We start from the raw sequence: 18,553 nt of genomic DNA, 5'->3' as shown, positions 1-18,553 counted from the left end.
GGAAAACAAAATTAAACAATGTGTCAATGCACAGGCACACAATGTATATTTGATTCAGAAAATGGGCACGTTTTGGCAACAAATGAGCCATTTCCCAAAAGTAGTTGTAAAGCTCCAAATATACAATTGTGTGTATGTTTGTGTGTGTGTGTGTGGGGGGGGGGGGGTCTTCCAACAACGCAAATAGTTATGACATGTATGATACCAATCCATAATATTGTGTTACTTGTGACTGACACTCACTCACTTGTGTTTGTCAAGTCAAGCCCAACTGTATTGTCAATTGTGCAATTTAAAGCACAGCTGAAATGTCTTCCCCCTCAACAAGAGGAGCCGGTGCAGGTGCCCGCGTCGCCATCAAAAGCACAGTTAACATAAAATGACAAAATAATATAACAGATAAGACACAAACAGTCAAGCAATCTTAACCACTTTGCCTGCATACATTTTGTTGTTTGAAACAATTATAAATGAAAGAGGAGCGAATCAAAGTGTCCTTTTCACCAGTGGATCAAAGACGGCATGTTTGTTGGTTAGTTAGCACATTTGGTTCAATGACAGACTCATTGAACCAAATGTGTCCCTCAACAGTATTTTCCAATTTGGGGATCATCATCATCATCATCATCGCGTCTCCTCATCAGACTCCTCTTCTTCTTCAGATTCCTCCTCCTCCTCCTCCTCGTCCTCCTCATCTTCCTCGTCTTCGGCTTGCCTCCCAGAGCCTCTCTGTTGCTACGGCGAGCAATCGGGTGAAAAACGTGTGACGGCGCAGAGGAGCAAGGCGGGCTTCGGCCCTACCTGGAAGGTGCCCGCCGGCGTCAGGAAGGAGGCTGCGGTCCCATCCAGAGAGTTGCTACGCACCACATCCAAGCGCTCGGCGTAGTCGGGCGGGTGAAGCGAGCTCCTGAACACCTGACCGTGTGCACGCATTTAATCGTTTGGGAGGAAATCGCATGCTGGCTTGTTGCTATTTAAAGTCATTTCTCATGCCGTGAGGACAACGCGCCCGCAACAAAAAGCCAAGCGAGGAAGCTCGGAACGCGGACAAGCATGTGGCGTACCTCCAGGTCGTTGTCCTCGTCGACGCTGCTGATGCTCTGGTAGGCCAGCGTGTACAGCTCCAAGGCCTTGGCGTGGAAGCACATCTCCAGGCTGGCAAAGTCGCACAGGATTCTCTGAAAAAGAAAGACGCTGGAGACGACGTACGCGGTGGCGGTCCGTCCGCCCTGGCCGCGTCCCACCTTGATGTCTCGCATCTTCTGCCTCTCAAAGTCATCGATGGTCTCCTCCAGCTGGCGCGTGGTGCGCGCCGCGTCCATGGTGGCCCGCTGCAACTCGCTCTCGGCCTGATGCGTACCAGAAGCGGCATCATCATCGACATCATCTAATGCACCACACGTGACGGACAGCCCACCTGAGACTGGAGGCGGGGTCAAGGAAAGAGGAATTAGCAATTGCTTTCAGATACACCAGATAGACCAACGCTGCAATTTTGCTTTCATAAATCAAGCCAAGGCGGTGGCATCCCGATGGGGGGGGGGGGGGGGGGTCCATCGAATTCGGAGCAAAGTGCCACCGCGCGGTAATTGTCCGTGAAGGATACAATGACTTGTCGGTCGGACGGGTTTCGTTGGCGAGTGCGCTCCAGTTGCAGCATCTGCTTGGACTCACGCGACCTGGCGCTCTGGGCCGCCTTGACGTCCTCCTGAAAAAGCGGCATCCGTCACCCCGCCGGCCCTTGGCCCTGCTCACGCCAACGCGATGCCGCCTCACCCGTTTGCGTCGCACCACCGCGCCGTAACCTTTCAGCGGCTCAATCACCTTGGCCTCCAGTCGCTCCACCTGGAAAGCAAGCACCCCGCGTCACCACTACGCCAGACTTGCTTCCATTGACCTCCATCCATCCATCCATCCTGCCCCTGACCGCCGATGCATCTGTCGATTCGTCCAATTAATGCGGCATGCGTCCACAAATACTCCCGTGCGGGTCCAGACCTCGGCTTGCCGGTAGTCCTGAATCTGGGCCAGGTGTTCGGCGAACCGCTTCATGCCTTTCTTGAGGCCGGGGGTCTCGGTGTCTGCGTAGTCGGCCACCTCCCGCACGAGGACATCAGCCTTGTCGCGAAGCCTGGCGGCTTTGCGGCCGTAGGCGGCAAACATTTGACACATCTCGTCGAAATGCTTCTCCACGTTGCTGATGTTCTCCTGGATCCTCTTGGTCTGGTTGTCCCTGAACAAGCAAACAAACGCACATGAACAACGATAACGTCTTGGGCTATCGATCCATGCTAGCGACATACAACGAGTGACGGGCACAATCGTGAAATGCCCTCCCACGAGATGGACGACGAGCCCTCGCAAAGCGAGGTTGTCCCAAAAAATGTCCATTTAAGATCCCGCTGGGTTCGCAATCATTTAATCATTTATCCCTTGCCCGATCGCCGCAAAGGGACGTCGAGGAAGCGGGTCGGTTTCTTTTTTTTCGGGGGTGTTAGCAACACGCGGCTAACTAGTTCGGCTAAGAGCCTTCCACGTTGAAACACAAGCCAAGCCAATGACGAACAAATGTGACCTTGCTCGCGCATCCGGAGTTCGACTCATCTCTGCCGAGGAAAAAAACAAACAAACAAGAACAACAGCAGTCAACCGAACGTCACAAGACGTGCAGTTTAGCTAACACGAGCGGCAGCAAGCGTTGCCATGGATGCCGCGGCGTTCCGGTCCCAAGAAAAAGGTAGGATTTGACGCTATCGCTGGAAGCGAGCGAGCGAGCAAGAGCCAGTCTGGCGAGTGGAATTTGAACGCGCCGTCGATGATAGAAAGAAAAGAAAGGGCGGTTTTATATCCGGGTCTTATGCGCGCTTTGGAATGAAAGCAATGTGTGAACAGACACTAGAAGGTGAAGGGCGGTATGACTTTCGTATTTCCGAGCTATTAGAAACGCATCACCTGAGACACCTTGAGAGAGAAGACTGTCGGGTCGGACCGATTGTTGACTCTTGGTGGAAATTTGGCCATTTGCTTTATCAATGTGGCAGGCGACGTTTCGGTCAAGCGTTAAGATGTTCGTCCTTGTCTTTGTTTTGTGCTTCGGGTTCGGCGCGCCATTGATCGCAAATGACGGTAAGTTGTTTTGGTGTTTTTTTTTGACCGACGTCATCTCAACTCAAAAGAGAAAGTAAACTTTTGAAGGCCCATGAGACGCAAAAGCTACAGTAAACTGGCTTTGGCCGACAAATTGTGTGTGTGTGCGTGCGTGGGAGAGACAGAAAGATCCAAAAGGTGGAACAAAAGGAGAAGTTTAAAAAATAAATAACAAACAGTTTGTTATTTATTTTTGTTACAAACGTGCGTGTGTCAAGTTCGTCACTTGGGTGTCAGACACGACAAGTGTGCGCGTGCGTTTTTTGGGTTTATTTTTTTTCGTGCGCGCATGCATATGCGCCGGTCCGTGGCGGAGGTCGACTTTATCTTGGGGACCTGCTGCCTCGAGGACCGGGTTTTGACACACCCGATTTAATTCACCCAGCCCCCGTCTTCACCAGTGATGTGTGTGTGTTAGCGACATTAGACTAGTATGTTTGTGTGCGTGCGTGTGTGGGAGTGATGTCATCACCTGAACTCCCCCCCCCCCCCCCCACACACACACACAATTCCTTTCCAGAGACTCACACCCTGACGTACATCTACACCCAACTTTCGGGGGGGGAGTCGCTCCCAGCTGGCGTGTACGACTTCATGGCCATGGGCGTGCTGGACGGTCACGTGATTGACTACTATGACAGCGGTACCAAGAGGAAGGTCCCCAAGCAACCTTGGATGTCCAAGGAGTTGAGCGCCACCTACTGGGAGCAAGGCACCCAGTCTAGGAGGAGAAAACAGCAGTGGTTCAAGGTCAACGTGGACATCCTGCTCGAGCGCATGGGACACAACCGGTCGGGTAGGAAGCCGGTCGACCGCTCGTGGAACCTTCCATCCTATCACTTTCTCATTGGCTTGCAGCTAAGGTGTGGGCGGAGTCAATGTTTTCGGTCATGTCAACACGGGTTCCCATGTATAGGCGTGCGCCTTTTTTTTTCCCCACCCACCTCAGACATGCACGTCCTCCAGTGGTTGCACGGTTGCCACGGCGACCTGCATCCCAACGGCACAGTGTCGTTCCGCGGCGGCGTGGACACGTACAGCTTCGACGGCCTGGACTTCCTCTCCTTCGACTACAAGCATGCCAAGTGGGTGGCGACGGCCCCCGCGGCACTGCAGACCAAAAGGAAGTGGGACGACGTGGCGCTCCTCAAGGACTACACGCGCGCCTACCTGAACAAAGAGTGCATCACCTGGATGCAGCGCTTCCTCGGGTACCGGAGCAACCACAGGCAGCGCACGCGTATGTACGCCGGCCTCCACACACGTTTTCTGGGTTCGAGTTTGGTGCTGAGCGATGCCCGCGTGCGTCCACAGCGCCGCCCTCCGTGCACATGATCGGCAGGAAGGCGCGCGCGCCGGGCACGCTTCTTCTGACCTGCCTGGCCAGCGGCTTCCCCCTCAAGGACGTCGTCCTGGAGATCCGCAGGAACGGCCGCACGCTCGCCCGAGAGGACGGCGTGACGTCGTCGGGCGTGCGACCCAACGAAGACGACACCTTCCAGAGGCGTGACAGCGTGGAGGTCCTGGCGAGCGACGCCGCCCAATTCACATGCGTCCTGCGACATCGCGCGACCGGACTTCACGTGGAAACGCTTTGGGGTGAGGCGGCACATAACCCCCCCCCCATGCGGTCTTTGATTGGCGATCCCAACTGGCTGTGCTAAGTATAGAGTGTTGTTTTGTTTTTAAGACAATGTTTTTCTTACCCAGATGGCAAGATCTCGAGCGCTCCCGCAGCTAACGTGGTTGGCGGCTCGATTGCTGGCTGCGCCTCGGTGGCGGCCCTGGCGGCTGCGCTGGGCTGGTTTTTGCGCAGGAAGTTCAAAGGTAGCGGAAACGCCGGCTTCCCCAATCGTAAGCGTCATATGCTAACGCCTTGATCGTCTTTGTCCGCAGGTGCTACTGACAAGGCCAAAGACGGGGGTATTTTGCGTCCGCTGACAAAAATGCAACCTTGGGGTGATGACATCATCAGCCCGACATGACGACGATGTAACTAATGCACACTTCTGTCCTTGTTCCTTTTGTCACTGTTCAAGCGGATTACCTCCAGCAACTCGATAACAAGCAAGGTAATGAGCAAAGCATCCAAGAGCGCCGGCCACCCTCCAGAAAAAAAACAAAACTCTCGTTGACGTCTCGAGCAAAGTCACTTGGCCATCCGCTCTGTAGTGACCGTTCTTGAACTCTTGTCTCGCCAGGCCTTCTCCCGCCGGCCGCCGTCAGGTCTTTGGACCCTGGCTCCTCCTCCAGTTCAGGTAGGCCAAAAGTGTCGCCGAGCTGCTCGCGGAACACGTCGAGATGTGCTTGACCGCCGCCATCTTGCCTCGTTGCAGCTGCCAATTCGCAGGACTCGCTGATGGCCGGCGCAGGTAAGATCCCAGTCGTTTGCCGGCGTTGACCAACGCCGGTTGAAACATGCGGCTCGCCCTCGCAGACGAGCGACCCCATTGACCTCTGGACCAGTGACGTTATCGGTGTGGATGGACTCGCCTCCGCTTCCCTTTTGGAGCTCCTTTTCAATCATCGATCGTGTTTGAAAAGATGGTGCCGTTGCACAACACAGCGTTGCCATTTGCATCTCTGGACACAGCCATGGCATGGGAGCTGATCCGCTTTTCCGTTGCAAATGATCGATTGCTTGGGCTGCGGATTCGACTCTTTTAAGATAACCTTTAGTAGTCCCACACTGGGGAAATTTGCAGTCTATAGCAGCAAGATGGGGGGTGCAATAATTTTTGTGCAATAAAGTGTTTCATTGCACAAAATTTCAGAAGAGCTGTACACACTTCAATATAAGTGCAATATAAATCATTTTGCGGGTGAATAAAAGTTGGGTCCAAAGAAATACAAAGTGAGATAGCAGTGCTCAACCCCCCCATTAAAATTAAAAAATTAAATTTGATGTGTGCGACTCAAAACGATGAACTCCAAACGTGTTTAACCAGAATTTTATATTTTAAGACATGGGAAGTTCAACAACAATAGTTTTGGATCTTTAAAAAAAATAAAGGCAACCAACATTCATTAGGTGATTGTTTACCCGCACATGCACTGGAGAAAGCCCGCGCCGCACTGGTGGACTCCAACCGCAAGTCGAAAGTCTGGAGCTCCGGTCATTGACGTCCAAATCGTGACTGTCGCAGAGGCAAGGACAGGTTTTCGGATTAGAATTGACACTCGATTTATACTCTGCTACAATTTCCGTCGACTCAAAACCAGTCGCGGCTTCAACTAAATGGCATTTTAGTCAAAAGACTGACGAAATCTAAATTTAAATTGGATGTCAAAACTGGCGCCGCGTAAATTTGCCTTCCGCCTCATCTTAATTCGACAGCTATACATTGAAATACGCATTATTTTAAAACACGTATGCAGACGCGTTGATTCAAATCGACGGTCCATGAACTGAGCGCTGTCTCTCGACTGACGTCATCGCACAGGCTGTGAAAAGTGTCAGTCGGTCCGATGACATTTCGACCCGCAAATAATATGACTGATCGTTCTTTGCTAAGTTTTAGGAAACAAAGGCCATACGATCAAAAAAACAAATGAAAATCCACCCGTTGTCGTGGAGCAAAGCCAGGCGTCGGGTGGCTTCAGCTTTTACTCGGAAAGGACCAAAGCGGAAGTCAGCGTTGGCCGTTGCTGCCATTCAAAATGTACCCCGTCACGTTGCCTCCAGCCCCGAAAGCGTTTCTCGACCAACCATCGTTGTTGCCCAATCGACCAAAACAAAACATGAGAGACGCTACCGCGGCCGGAAGGCGGCTCGCTCGCGGTTCCGTCCGGTTCGAGATCAGATGGACTCTTGGTCGTCGGCAAGGCGGAAGACGCAGCTCGACTGACGCCCGAGCCCAGATGCTACACGGCTAACCGCGAGCTCTGTAGCCGAGGACGCTCGCCACCGGCCGCTTAAAAACACGCGCGTACGCACTCGGCGAGCAAACCGCAAGCCACTCGAGCTCGCCGCGGGACAAGCGCTCCGGATCGCAAACCCAATTTGCTCGAGACCAACGCGACCGGAAGCGGATTTGACTCGGCTCGACTTGTTGGGATCGCCTCCACTCCGCTTCCGGTGCGTTCAACAGGAAGTTCGCCCAAGAAGCTTGTTTGTTTGAGCCTCGGAAGGCGGACCAACCGCGATGGAACCCTGACTCGAACCCCTGACCGCAGTTAAAGCCCCGAGCCCCGCCCATGGACGTGAAGATGCCACAGCGAGGCGCCCACAACTGAAGCCGCCCTTTTTCGGCCACAAGTTGTCATGGCGAGCCGCAGGAAGTCCAGCACTCCGTGTATGCTTCCGCCGCCGCCGTCGGGCGGGGACGCGGGGGATGCGGACCGGGGCGTCGCCGAGCCGTCTTCGAGAAGGTACGAGTGCAAGTACTGCAGCTTTCGGCGCGCAAACGCACAAGTTGTTCGTGGACTCGGGGCACGCCGAAGCGGTAACTGACGCGTCGTACGTCTGTGTGGCGTGTCACCGCCGCACTAGGAGGTAGGATCCCTCCGCACGTGGCCGAAGTACGCAAAACTCAGATACACATCCAAAAGAGGGCCGGCCCGTCGGTGGGCGGTACAGAGAACGCGTTGTTGTGTTGTTGAAAGGAAAAACAATGCACATCTCCTGTGGAAGCATTTGAAGCAATTTCAGATTGCAAATTGTCAGTCAACAATAAACGTTTGGATTGTCAGGCACGTGAAAGTTGCTATTTGAGAAGGTACCATTTGAAAGCAAAGTTGCCCAAGAGAAAGACGTCCAAAAACATGTTGAGGCTTCAAGCCATGGGAAGAAAGCGCCGGCCGGGGCTTGTTTTCTTCACAACGTTGACGCCAACATTCTTCCCTCACCTCCAAATAAATATTAGCTCCAAACGTTGCGGTCGGTTGGTGGGCTCCTCACACGTGTGCTCTCACGCTCTCCCGCAGCGACGACGCGCTCGCGATGCGCAACCTGCGGCATGAACCCAGCCAGGGCAAGTTGACGCACGCGGGGGCGGGACACGGTGACCAGACGGGCGACCGGCGGACCCTCGACGACCCGGCCCCGGAGGGCCGCCCGCTCGAGACAAGGGACGCCGCGCGGCGCGAGGACGGAGAGCCTCCAAAGATGGAGGACGGCGGCAGGGGGCACGACGACGCGTGCTGTCAAGGGATCGCCCTCAGCAAGACGCCCATCATGAGAAGCCGGGCGGAACCCAAGAAGTTCACTGCCTCGCGCAGAACGTTTGCAGAAGACGTCATCAAGGTGGAGAGCGAAGACGAGATGGACGAGGACAACGCTGCCCTCGCCTTCTCGGCCGCCGCCGCCGCCCCTCCGCAGCTCCCCGTACCTGCGCCGCTGCAAGTCTTGACGGGGCTGCCGCAGAGTTTGGTGCTCAACTGCCCCGACGCGCTGAACGTCAAAGGCGGTGGGGGCGGCGCCCTGTCGGCCGGGACCTTGGCCCAGGTCCTGTCTGCGTTGCAGAAGCAGAATCAGAGCCAGCTCCTCATCCCCGTCAGCAGCATCCCGGCCTACCACGCCGCCATGGACAACAACGTCCTCCTGCTGGGGGCATACAACAGGTAGGTCGGGGGCGCGGCGGCCCGCCGGCGGCGTTACTCTGACCCGTCCGCCCACGTGCAGGTTTCCTTACCCGTCGCCATCGGAGATTGCGGCACTGGCGTCGCAGACCAAGTTCAGCGAGGAGAACGTCAAAGTGTGGTTCTCCGCCCAGCGGCTGAAACACGGCGTCAGCTGGACTCCCGAAGAGGTCGGTACCGGGCTCCCTCCCCACCTTTCGGATCCGATGATCCACGTGAGGTTCCGCTCGGTGAAAAAGCTAGCGCCGCGGGAACACGTGTTCTCACGAGGGGGAATTGGTTCTGAATCGTTGGCGAGCCTTCAAAGGGAACGGCAATAGCGAAAGGAAAGAAGTCCAACTATGGGCCGATTCCAGATGTGGATCTCTTGTACTGTCGCGGCAGGTGGAGGAGGAACGCAAGAAGACGGCCAACGGCGCCGTCCAGACTCTCCATCCGAGCGTCCCCCACGCCATCGCCGTCATCCCCGCCGGCGTGGGCGCCAACGGCCTGCGGTCCATCTTCCAGACGTGTCAGATCGTGGGCCCGCCGGGCCTGGTCCTGGCGCAGGTGGGGGGCCGGGCGGACGTCAGTCTTCCCGCGGCGGCCCCAGTCGCGCTCACCGTCGCCGGTGTCCCCGCGCCCCGATCCAAAGCCCCGGAAGCTGCGGCCGAATCCCCCGCGGAGAGGGCGTCTTCGTCCGCCGCGTCGGACTCCGCCTCCAAAACCAAAAAGTCCAAAGAGCAGCTGGCCGAGCTGAAGGCCAGCTACGGCCGGCGCCGGTTCGCCACGGACGTGGAGATTTCCCGCCTCATGCAGGTCACCGGGTTGTCCAAGCGCGCCATCAAGAAATGGTTCAGCGACACGCGCTACAACCAGAGGAACTCCAGAGACCTGCACCACGGTAGCGGCGCGGTCGGCGTCCGGGCCGACGATAAAGACGGCGCCGCCCCCGCCGTCGTCGTCGACTCCAGCGACGACACGGGCGACTTGTGGCCGAGCGCCGCCTCCGGCAACCGGGGCTCGCCCCGCGTCCCCAGGGAGCGTCGTGTCAAATTGCGTCACGCCTTCCCGGACTTCACACCTCAGAAGTTTAAGGAGAAGACGTCCGGGCAGCTCTTCATCCTGGAGTCCAGCTTCCGCAAATGCGACACGCCCTCCGACGACGAGCTGATGCGCCTGCGGACGCAGACCAAGTTGACGCGGCGCGAAGTGGACGCGTGGTTCAGCGACAGGCGTAAAGGGGTCGTCCCCAAGGGGGGAGGCGGCGAGGAGGCCGCGTCCCCGCCGCCCGCGGGACGCAGGGTCCTGAAGAAAACTCCGGCGCAGCTCGAGATCCTGAAGAAAGCCTTTGTGCGCTCGCGTTGGCCCACGGCCCAGGAGTACGACGAGATGGCGCGGGACTGCGGCCTGCCTCGTAACTACGTGGTCAACTGGTTCGGGGACACGCGCTACGCCGCCAAGAACAGCAACCTCAAGTGGTTTGATCTCTACCACAGCGGCAAGGTGGGGGCACGCGGCCTCGCGCGAGCGCCCCGCGCCATACCCGACTTTGTCTTGCGTTCCGCAGGTGGACGAGACCTCGCCGGACGGAGCCGCCGGGATGCCCAAGAAGTCCAGGAAGCGTTTTCGGGGTTGGTCGAGGAGGACGCGGCGGGCGTACGTCGGAAAACAGGACGTGCGGGCGCCTGGCAAGGTCTGTATAGGCAACAAAGGGCACACGTGCTTCGAAAAACAGTCATCCTAGTTGACCTAAAACAGAACAAGTGGAGTTCAATTACATGGAAGACTGCGGAGTAAGGGGGGACGGGGGGGTCATGATTGCGAAAAACGTGCTCTGGGGAGATCCTCGATTTCAACCGAGAAAATGATGCATGTCTGTGCCCGCAGGCCAAGAACGGCAAGGCGTTCCTCAGGGCCTACTTCCTCCAGCGGCGGGTTCTGAGCGAGGACCACCTGGGCGACTTGGCGGCCAAGTCGGACATGAGCGAGCAGCAAATCAGGGAGTGGTTCTCTGAGGTGGGACGCCGGGCGGCCGAGGGGAGGGAGCCCTTCGGTGACCTCGACCAGGAAGCGGAAGAGCAAGAGCAGCTCGCGGAAGAGCGAGCGGCCGCCCGAGGAGGCGGGGAGGAAGCCGAAGAGGAGGGTCAAGGGCGCCCGGAGAACGACGTGATCCACCGAGCGTCTCCTGGCAGGAACCGATCCGGGTGCCCGACGTGAGCCGACTCTGCTCGACTCTTGAGCAAAAAAAAAAAAATAAAGAGCTTCCGCATCCCGAGACGATGGGACGCCTCGGGGTGATGCACAAGTATCAAGACTCGACGGCTCCCCCAAGTGGCACCCCGAAGGCTCACGCAAGACTATTCGTGGGCGACGCCGACATTGGACTTTCAACAACTCGACCATGGCTGCAAATCGGGATTCCCACTGCGCCGCCGCCGCGGCAACGACATTGCACGTGACCGCCAACGGACACGGCAACAGCGGACGGTCCTTGGAAACGTGATTGTCCCGATCATTTCTTTTAACCTTGAGAAGTCACCGCTTCATTTGACTTTCTCATCATTGCATGTACACGAAGGTCAAGTATTACATGTTGACCCCCCCCCAACCCACTCACCCCCCACGGGTGCTGGTTTTGAAGAGTAAAAAAAAGTCAAATTCTCGACATTTCCCGTTCTGAAAATATTTGTGGCGCCATCTACTTTTCAGCCATATGGCCCCCAGCCCAAGTGTCCGCTTCTTACCCGTGTGGCGCTTTTCCTCCGTCCGAGGTGCAGACCCGACGACGTTCCTGCGTCCGCGAAAAACCTGAGATTAAAAAAAAAAAAAAAATCAGGAACGTCAGGTTAAAAGATGATTTCCAGGATCGGAAGGCTGGCGGCCACGATCCAGCAGAGAAAAAAAACAAAAACAACACTCGCGCCAAAAAGCCTGCCAGCTTTATTTTTTTCCTTCCACTTCCCGTTTACTAAAGCCTTTCTCAGCACACCTATTTATTCTCCTCGTCCTTTGTTTGCAAGGAAAATTTGAAAAAGATTGTTGGGACGGGGGGGGGGGACAAAAGACATCATGTTGCAATTTCTTTTTTTTCTGACTGTGGCCACGCCTCTCATTGAAAAGAGCTGCGGGGATTTTTCCATCTTCATGGCCACACAAAGACGACACGAACCGCCGCCTAAATGGTTGTCGGTCTCGACACGGATTTCACATTCTTCCAAATAAATTCCCTGGATTCCCTCTGTGAGGTGTCAGAGAGCGGCGGCCTTTAGCCGCCGCACAGCTCGTCCGTCAGGACGTTCGCCTCCTGTTCCAATTTGCCAGCTTCCCCCCCCCCCCTTGCGCTCGTGAGCTGGTAGCGAGCGGCCCGCGCGACGCATGAAGGCACAGGTGGCTCTGAAGACGCGCAAAACGCGGCGGGGACGAGCGCCGAGCGTATACCGCGTCAACACGTGGCGTCTGTCACATCGGCGATTGATGTATAGCGCGTCGGCATTAACCTGCATTAACTCGGCAAGCGTCTGACGAGCTTCAAAGTGTCGTTTGAGTCTGTCACTTCCTACTAAGCGCTCGTCTTTTCCTGACGTTCGCCGAGCCAACTCCCGGAGGAGCCCGCGCCGCGCCGGCCCGCCAGGCTCTGCCGGTCCTGTGGGCCGGCTCCTCCGGGATGACGGACGACCCGCTTGCGCTCTCGCGCCATCGACCGGCCCGCACGCTTCAGGACGCCATCTCTAGGCTCGGCGTGACGGACCGCTGGCAGGTTCTCGGGGCCAAGCGGAGAAAAGGTGCCGGGACGCTTTGTGTTCGCGAGACGCCTCTCGACAGCGGGTTCAAACGGCGACCGATGAAAGCGATTGCGCCCGCCGGCCGAGAGCCGCCGTCCTGACAGGAACAGAAACGGCGACCGGCCTCGCGGGAACGCCGAGCGCGGCTCTCGCTTCAAAGGCAGACAAATCAAGTCGGCGTCATCAAAGCGCTCTCGTGACTAACTCGTCAGCCTGAACGTGTCTGACGGGAACAAAGTCACCTTCAGCTTTTCTCGCCTTTGATCACCAATCCGGCGTTTTGCCTTTGCGTCTTCTTTTTATTCCCCAACTCCGCTCGCCGCCTTTTTGCCTGAAAGACAAAAAAGGTTGTTAGCCAGATGCTAACATGCTAGCAGCCGTACATGCGATCAACCGAGGTCAACGATTGATCAAAGCAGTCCCGATGCTCGCACGCAAGTAAAATGGGCGGGGCCCGATCGATGTGGATTCTTGGAAACAAAGCAGGTTCACGTATTTGGAAGGAAACAAAATGTCCACTCACTGATTCAACGAATAAAACATTTTGGGATCCCTTTGACGGCTAAAGTGGGCCAGCTCTTCCGCCGTTGTCCTGTAAGCATTTGTCGAACTGAACAGAGAGGAATTTTCAAGCACAAAACACGCAAACTCACCCTAAACTTTCTTCCGTTTGGCCTCGTGGTTGTTAACACGTGACGGATTTGCCGGCAATGGGAAGAAACCCCGGGCATTTAGCCGGCAAAGCAAAATCGTGCTGGGGAGCTGTGGCGGCACCAACGCAACTCAATCAGCCGTCACCGTTGTTGCAAATGTCGGCGTGGGACAACGAGTCATTGACTCAGGACGCTTGGAGCTTGGACTGCATCCCTTCAGAGCTCCCTCTAGTGGACAATCATTGAAAACACATCATTCTGCAAAACATTTGGCAGCATTTACCGCTCCATGAAAAATTTGGATTCCATCAGCATTTCGTCGGCAGAACTCCAGCGGATTGCGAATGATTGATTTGTTTATTTTGCGTCAAACATCGACCGCTAAGATTGCCTGACCGACCCTTAAAGATGGCAGGCACAAGATGGCGGTGTAAAAAGCGCTTTATTGAAGGACATCACATGACTTTGACCTGAAATCACAAACGTGAGCCAAAAGTGACGCCTGAGACAAAAAGGTCGGCTCATCAAAGCAGCGGCGTGCCTGCGTGTGTGAGAGGAATGGGCGTGGCCTGGTCCAAAAGCTAGCTGATAGGAAACAGGTGCTAATTAGCACATGTGCGTTAGCTTAGCATCAACATTCATGGCGTCCCATCAGAAAGTCAAGCCCACGCGTGACGGCAACTGAGGGGGAATTTGACATTCATCGAGTCAAAGGACACAAAAGTAGGGATGCACCGATATCCCTTCTTGGGGAGGGCCAAGATGACAACCGCTATTCATCCTTGCATTTACTGCGCGGTGAGAGCAAATCGCCGTCACATCTCGTGTCGCAACTGCGACAAAGATGCGCTTCATGAATCAACCGCCAATCGTATTGTGACGGTCGGAGGCTAAACGCTTGAAGCTAAACGAAAAGGTTTGCTACTCGGCTTTTCAAACGGTCCACATCAAAAGACAAAAACACCTCAGTGCATTCAACGCGGCGCTAGCGGATTTTTCAAAAAACAGAAATGAAATGCGTGCCACAGCGCATGCTCCAAGCAGGCGGAATATAAGATGGCGGCTTGGCGGTACCGGCACAGACGTACGGCTATCGGTGCATCCCGACGCAAAAGTACATGCGGTGTGCGGACATGTGCGGTTGTAGCAGAAGGACCTTTTTTCGGTGTCCTTTGGGCCGCTTGTCTCAAGTGGCAGCAAAGCAAACAAGTGGAGCATGGACACCACATGTGACATGTCGCGTGAGGACACAGCCGCAAGCTGGCTGGCCCAAACGTGACAACCAAACAGCACTTCTCCGATGCACCCTTCAACAAAAAAGTCCTTTCCTTTTTTTTTCTCGTCTGATCTTATGTGGAGAACCCCCCCCCGCCTCCCCTTCTCAGCAGGGGAGTGGCAGACAAAAGTCTGGGCTCACAACTGACTTTGTTGTTGTTGTTGCCAAGCGGTGTGTGTGTGCGGCATTCTTTTGTTTGCAAACCAGTGGAAGCAGGCCATTGAAAAATAAAATAATTTCTCACAATGACACACACACACACACACACGTGAGTGGCGACTTCCAGCAAGTAGAAAGGGGGCAGTGCCAAAGGTGTTGTCGTTCATTCTCCATGGTGACACCTCCCACCCAAAAAAGTCCCAAAGTCAGCATCAATCAGCACACGGGGAATCAAAATGGCTGCCAACCCAACCCATGAAAGCAAGACAACCTGAGAGAAGGCGTTAGCGCGCGTTAGCAGCACCAGCTAAGCGTAGCAATCGTTGTGGGGACGCGCCTCCTGTCAATCATCCTTTGGCAAGCGGAGACAGGGGGGGAGGGGATGATGGCAACGCGGCGTTGTTCTCGACGTGTCCTCGACGGGGGAGATGAAAAAGACCACCGTTGTCATTCGCACCTGAAAAACAAGACCAAAGAGTAAAAAACATTGATCGACGCGAAAAGTGTTTTGAGGAGTGGGAAGTGAGTGACGCTTGCAAATGGAAGTGACGATGCCGATGAGTGTGACATCTCGTTTTCAGGCGCGAGTCAAAGTAACGCTTTCAGGACTTGGGCACCACAGGGGGGGCGCCGCCGCCGCTATTTTGGGCACAAACGCTGATCGAGCATGCACAAAGTGGAGCGACGCGATCCAAGTATGAAAATCACACCCAACGCGCCCAGCCGAGGCTAAGCCAATCACTAAAATAGCACACATGGTCCCGAAACACAGCCGGATCGTTAATTAAGAAATAACTTTCAAAGAAATGCATCAAAACGATGACGTTTGATGAGACTCATCGGAGACTCTTGACTTTTTTTAGACAACTACTTCGGTCGGAGCAGCTAGCGAAGCGCAGCGGGTGCGCTAACAGCTTCCATCATCTTTAGCCACCGGCAGCTTCCTCCGACCTTGACCGGGATCTTCCGTCACGCTGCTAACTTGGCACCTTACAAGAGCGGGTTGTGCTAAGGGTTCTGCCAGAAAAAAACTATTTTCGGGTACGCAAGAAAAACAAACAAAAAAAATTGGCCAACAGGCGGGGCTTCGCCTGGTCAGCGTGTGAAAAGTAGTGCGGGGGCGCGGATAACGGAATACCTGCCGGCGAGGCGGTCTTGCAGCTCGGCGTGCGGCGGCCAGCCCGGTTGGGCCTCCAGACGCTCGGCGCCGCCTTCCCGGCAGCGCTCGGCGGGGCTCGACGCGGCGCTTTTCTCCGGAGGCCCCGCACCTCCGCTCGCCGCGCCACGATGGAAAAGTTGCGCGTGCGGTGTGGAACGGCGGTCACAGAACCAGCGCGCCACGTCCACACCGGCCAATCCGGGCCAAACCTCAGACAGAGCGGCGACCCCTTCGGTTTGAGCAAAACGCTCCTTCAGAAGCGCCGGCGAGTGGGAACTTTGAACGGAGCGGGGCGGCGGCCCCGAGCCACTTTTGCCACCCGGCGCGCTCGAGCCCGGCTGGCGGATCCCATTCAGGGGCAGGGTTGCGTCTTTGTCGGCCTCGGTCTTTTTCGCTCCCATGGAGTTGAGGAGGGCCAGTTCCATGTTATCCCGCAGCGCCCGGCGCTCCGCAAACCAGCCGTCGATTTCCCGACGGGACAGACCGGCGGCGAGGGCCAGCCGGTCCACGTCGCTTTGCGAGAGAAAGACGTTCCTCAGGAAATGCTCCTCCAGGATCTTCAGCTGCTCGGCCGTCTTGCCCCGCATCCTTTCCAGCAGCGGGAACTGCGCGAGGGCCGGGGAGCGCCGCTGCGAATCCACAAGCGGAAGCTCGCCGCCCTCCGCCATCCCGAGCGCCGCCGCCTCGCGAGAACACTCGGAGAGCGTCCCGCCCGTGCCGTCGCTGCGCTCTTCTTCTTGTGCGATGCCGGCGGGGACCTTGGCCGGAGTGGCTGCCGACCGGATGACGGGGGGCCTCCTGACCGCGGCGGGGCTGACAGGCGAAGGCAAATTGGGGAATGTCACGTTGGCGGCCGGCAGAGGTCTACAAAGTCGGGGCAGAAGTAATGAGCTCTTAAATGGCGGGGCGAAGACGGGGGGCGGCGCGATGGTCGGCCTCGTTAAGGACTCCGGAAAGACCATGGATGGCAGCGAGACCACCGGTTTGGTTTTGGGGTTTCCTAGCTTCCCCTTGGCGCACGACAATGACAAGGACGAGGTCACCACAGGCACAACGGCGGGCGACTCCGGTTGGGGGGGAGCGTTGGGCGCCTTGTCTTTGGGGTCTTCTTGACCGGGGGCCACCGCCGCGCCGGCTCGCTTGGACTCGGGACCGCCGTGAGCCGCCAGGGATCGTTTCGGCGCGTGAGCGGAGCCTGCAGAGACCCCGGCGGCCGGGTTCGGAGTCGACGCGACGCTTTGGAAACGAGGCTGGGCGGGGGTCGCGAACGTGTGATGGTCCGCCGGTACGGAGCCGTTGAACATCTTCTTCCTGGCCTCCTCCACTTCCTCCGGGGACCACGTGATTCCCTGCTTGAGTCGCTGGGTGGTGAACCAAACTTTGATTTGCTCCTCCGGGTGCTTGGAAGCGGCCGTCAGCCAGGACAGCTCGGCGTGCGTCGGGTAGGGGAACTTGTGGAAGGAGGCGATCAGAGTCGGGTTGTGGTCCAAGGACGGGTTATATTTGCTGCTGTTCAGAGGAACGGCGATTTTGGGTTGGCAGTGGTAGTTGGGCGGGCGGCGGAGCACGGGGGTGACATGGGACGACGGGTCCCGCAGAACGGAGGGCTCGGGAATAATGACGGCGCCGTTGATGTTGAGCGCCGCGATCCCATCCCGCCGCTCGGAGAGACCCTCGACGGGGTCGGGCGTCTTCGCCGCGGTAAAGAAGCGAGGCGGGAACCCCGAAGCCTCGCGTGCACCGCCGCGTTCTTCGGGACCAGGACGGCCCTGCGATCGGATGGTCTGCTCCAGGACGGTCCGATTGTTCCTCTCGATCCTCTTGAATTTGAAGTTGCTCTCGTGGGGGTGAAGGTTGTCGTTGTGCTCCGTGAGAAGCTCAAACTTCTTGGCGTCAAAGTCGCAGGCGGCGCAGCGGTACAGCGGATTGAGAATCACGTTGGGGTGGCTGGAGTCCACGTGCTCTTGAAAGTCTGTCAGGTTCGGAGAGCGGAACGGGCAGCACTTGCACTCGTAGCCTTTGGACTCTTTCTTCGGAGCCTGGCGCTCGGAGCGCGCCGCATCCTTTCCCCGCTCGCCGGACCGCTCTTCTTCCGATGGCTCAGGGTGGAGATTTTCCTGGTCCGGACGATGGGCATCCCGCGGGCAATGGCTCTTGGCGTCAGGCTCGGTCCTGTCCGTCGGACTGTCTTGCCGCAACATTTCCACGTCGAAGATGTCCGCGTCCGGCGTCGCCTCGGGGTCACTCGGTCCGAGCGCTCGGACCACGCAGGGGGCGGAGGACTTTCTGCGAGCGGGCATAGCGACCTTCAGGGCGATGACCACCAGGGGCCGGCGTCGGCCAGGCGCGCCGCTCGAGTGCTTCTCATGGACTGCGACGGCCGGGCCGGGGAGGGTCCCGAGTGGGACAGAGAGGGCGGGGGCGGGCGAGCGGCGGCCCGGGCCCCGCTACACATTGGAATGTCAGCTGAGCGGGGGGGGGGCTTTTCCCTGGGCTGGTTCCAGACCTGGCCGAGAGAAAGAGACGATAGAGAGTCAATGCAGGGGAAGCCATTTTGGCGAGGCCAACAAGACCGAGCTCCTCCTTCCTCCCGTTTCGCACCCCGCTTTCTCCTCGCCCCCCCCCGCCCGTCGGACCCCCAACGGAACTCTTCCCGTCACGCTGACGACGCATTCCACAATCATTCGTACAAAAGAGAGTCCCGTGTGGGGACTGACTGAGCACATTGGAGGGCCTGCCCCCCCCCCCCCTAACTTGCAGGTCGCCGTCATCGGAGCCGACCTCCAAGAGAGGCAACCTGAAGCCCATCGAGCCC

At 57.1% G+C, this 18,553-nt stretch overlaps 4 protein-coding genes across 7 annotated transcripts in view; 2 read left to right on the top strand and 2 right to left on the bottom strand.

Moving 5' to 3' along the window:
- Positions 1-417: 417 nt before the first annotated feature.
- The window catches only part of cibar1 (CBY1 interacting BAR domain containing 1), a 25,313-nt gene continuing 7,177 nt past the window's right edge, over positions 418-18,553 (bottom strand). Inside the window, exons 2-10 of the mRNA XM_052069902.1 lie at positions 2,576-2,620; positions 1,999-2,233; positions 1,777-1,845; positions 1,607-1,708; positions 1,418-1,423; positions 1,245-1,349; positions 1,065-1,178; positions 802-915; positions 418-735 (exon numbers count right to left, since the gene is read on the bottom strand). Of these exons, the coding sequence (XP_051925862.1) occupies positions 625-735; positions 802-915; positions 1,065-1,178; positions 1,245-1,349; positions 1,418-1,423; positions 1,607-1,708; positions 1,777-1,845; positions 1,999-2,233; positions 2,576-2,604 (885 nt within the window). The 5' untranslated portion in view covers positions 2,605-2,620 and the 3' untranslated portion in view covers positions 418-624. The remainder of the gene's footprint in view (positions 736-801; positions 916-1,064; positions 1,179-1,244; positions 1,350-1,417; positions 1,424-1,606; positions 1,709-1,776; positions 1,846-1,998; positions 2,234-2,575; positions 2,621-18,553) is intronic.
- Positions 2,614-6,095, top strand: LOC127603533 (major histocompatibility complex class I-related gene protein-like). Of its 2 annotated transcripts, none has more exons than XM_052069871.1 (10): positions 2,614-3,126; positions 3,668-3,943; positions 4,097-4,387; positions 4,462-4,746; positions 4,858-4,974; positions 5,044-5,070; positions 5,187-5,219; positions 5,349-5,405; positions 5,484-5,519; positions 5,585-6,095. In XM_052069871.1, exons 1-10 carry the CDS (start codon positions 3,033-3,035, stop codon positions 5,599-5,601), a joined length of 1,233 nt encoding a protein of 410 aa, XP_051925831.1. In that variant the 5' UTR covers positions 2,614-3,032; the 3' UTR covers positions 5,602-6,095. The 2 variants fall into 2 exon arrangements, with proteins under 2 accessions (XP_051925831.1, XP_051925832.1); XM_052069872.1 differs by lacking the exon at positions 2,614-3,126 and adding an exon at positions 3,531-3,552.
- On the top strand, positions 6,241-11,697 carry LOC127603520 (zinc fingers and homeoboxes protein 1-like). 2 transcript variants are annotated; one of them, XM_052069840.1, is made up of 6 exons: positions 6,241-7,518; positions 8,074-8,709; positions 8,771-8,897; positions 9,112-10,212; positions 10,277-10,402; positions 10,597-11,697. In XM_052069840.1, exons 1-6 carry the CDS (start codon positions 7,412-7,414, stop codon positions 10,924-10,926), a joined length of 2,427 nt encoding a protein of 808 aa, XP_051925800.1. In that variant the 5' UTR covers positions 6,241-7,411; the 3' UTR covers positions 10,927-11,697. The 2 variants fall into 2 exon arrangements, with proteins under 2 accessions (XP_051925800.1, XP_051925802.1); XM_052069842.1 differs by having other exon boundaries at positions 6,241-7,530; positions 8,116-8,709.
- LOC127603523 (zinc fingers and homeoboxes protein 2-like) overlaps positions 13,568-18,553 on the bottom strand; it is a 7,818-nt gene continuing 2,832 nt past the window's right edge. For both annotated transcript variants that reach the window (XM_052069849.1, XM_052069848.1), the window contains exons 2-3: positions 15,718-18,244; positions 13,568-15,036 (exon numbers count right to left, since the gene is read on the bottom strand). In XM_052069849.1, coding sequence (XP_051925809.1) covers positions 15,027-15,036; positions 15,718-18,038 — 2,331 coding nt within the window. In that variant the 5' untranslated portion in view covers positions 18,039-18,244 and the 3' untranslated portion in view covers positions 13,568-15,026. The remainder of the gene's footprint in view (positions 15,037-15,717; positions 18,245-18,553) is intronic.

The sequence above is a fragment of the Hippocampus zosterae genome, chromosome 7 (genome assembly GCF_025434085.1).
Source record: "Hippocampus zosterae strain Florida chromosome 7, ASM2543408v3, whole genome shotgun sequence".
NCBI lineage: Eukaryota > Metazoa > Chordata > Actinopteri > Syngnathiformes > Syngnathidae > Hippocampus > Hippocampus zosterae.
Note: the sequence above shows the minus strand (reverse complement) of the source record. Positions and strands in the feature narration are given on the sequence as shown.

Bases quoted from the DNA above. Each gene is read 5' to 3' on its own strand.
- LOC127603533 (XM_052069871.1), top strand. From the start codon at position 3,033: ATGTGGCAGGCGACGTTTCGGTCAAGCGTTAAGATGTTCGTCCTTGTC. The intron at 4,975-5,043 runs GTAGCGGAAACG...CTTTGTCCGCAG, and splicing joins TTTGCGCAGGAAGTTCAAAG to GTGCTACTGACAAGGCCAAA. The intron at 5,220-5,348 runs GTAATGAGCAAA...TTGTCTCGCCAG, and splicing joins GCAACTCGATAACAAGCAAG to GCCTTCTCCCGCCGGCCGCC.
- LOC127603520 (XM_052069840.1), top strand. From the start codon at position 7,412: ATGGCGAGCCGCAGGAAGTCCAGCACTCCGTGTATGCTTCCGCCGCCG. The intron at 8,898-9,111 runs GTCGGTACCGGG...CTGTCGCGGCAG, and splicing joins TCAGCTGGACTCCCGAAGAG to GTGGAGGAGGAACGCAAGAA. The intron at 10,403-10,596 runs GTCTGTATAGGC...CTGTGCCCGCAG, and splicing joins ACGTGCGGGCGCCTGGCAAG to GCCAAGAACGGCAAGGCGTT.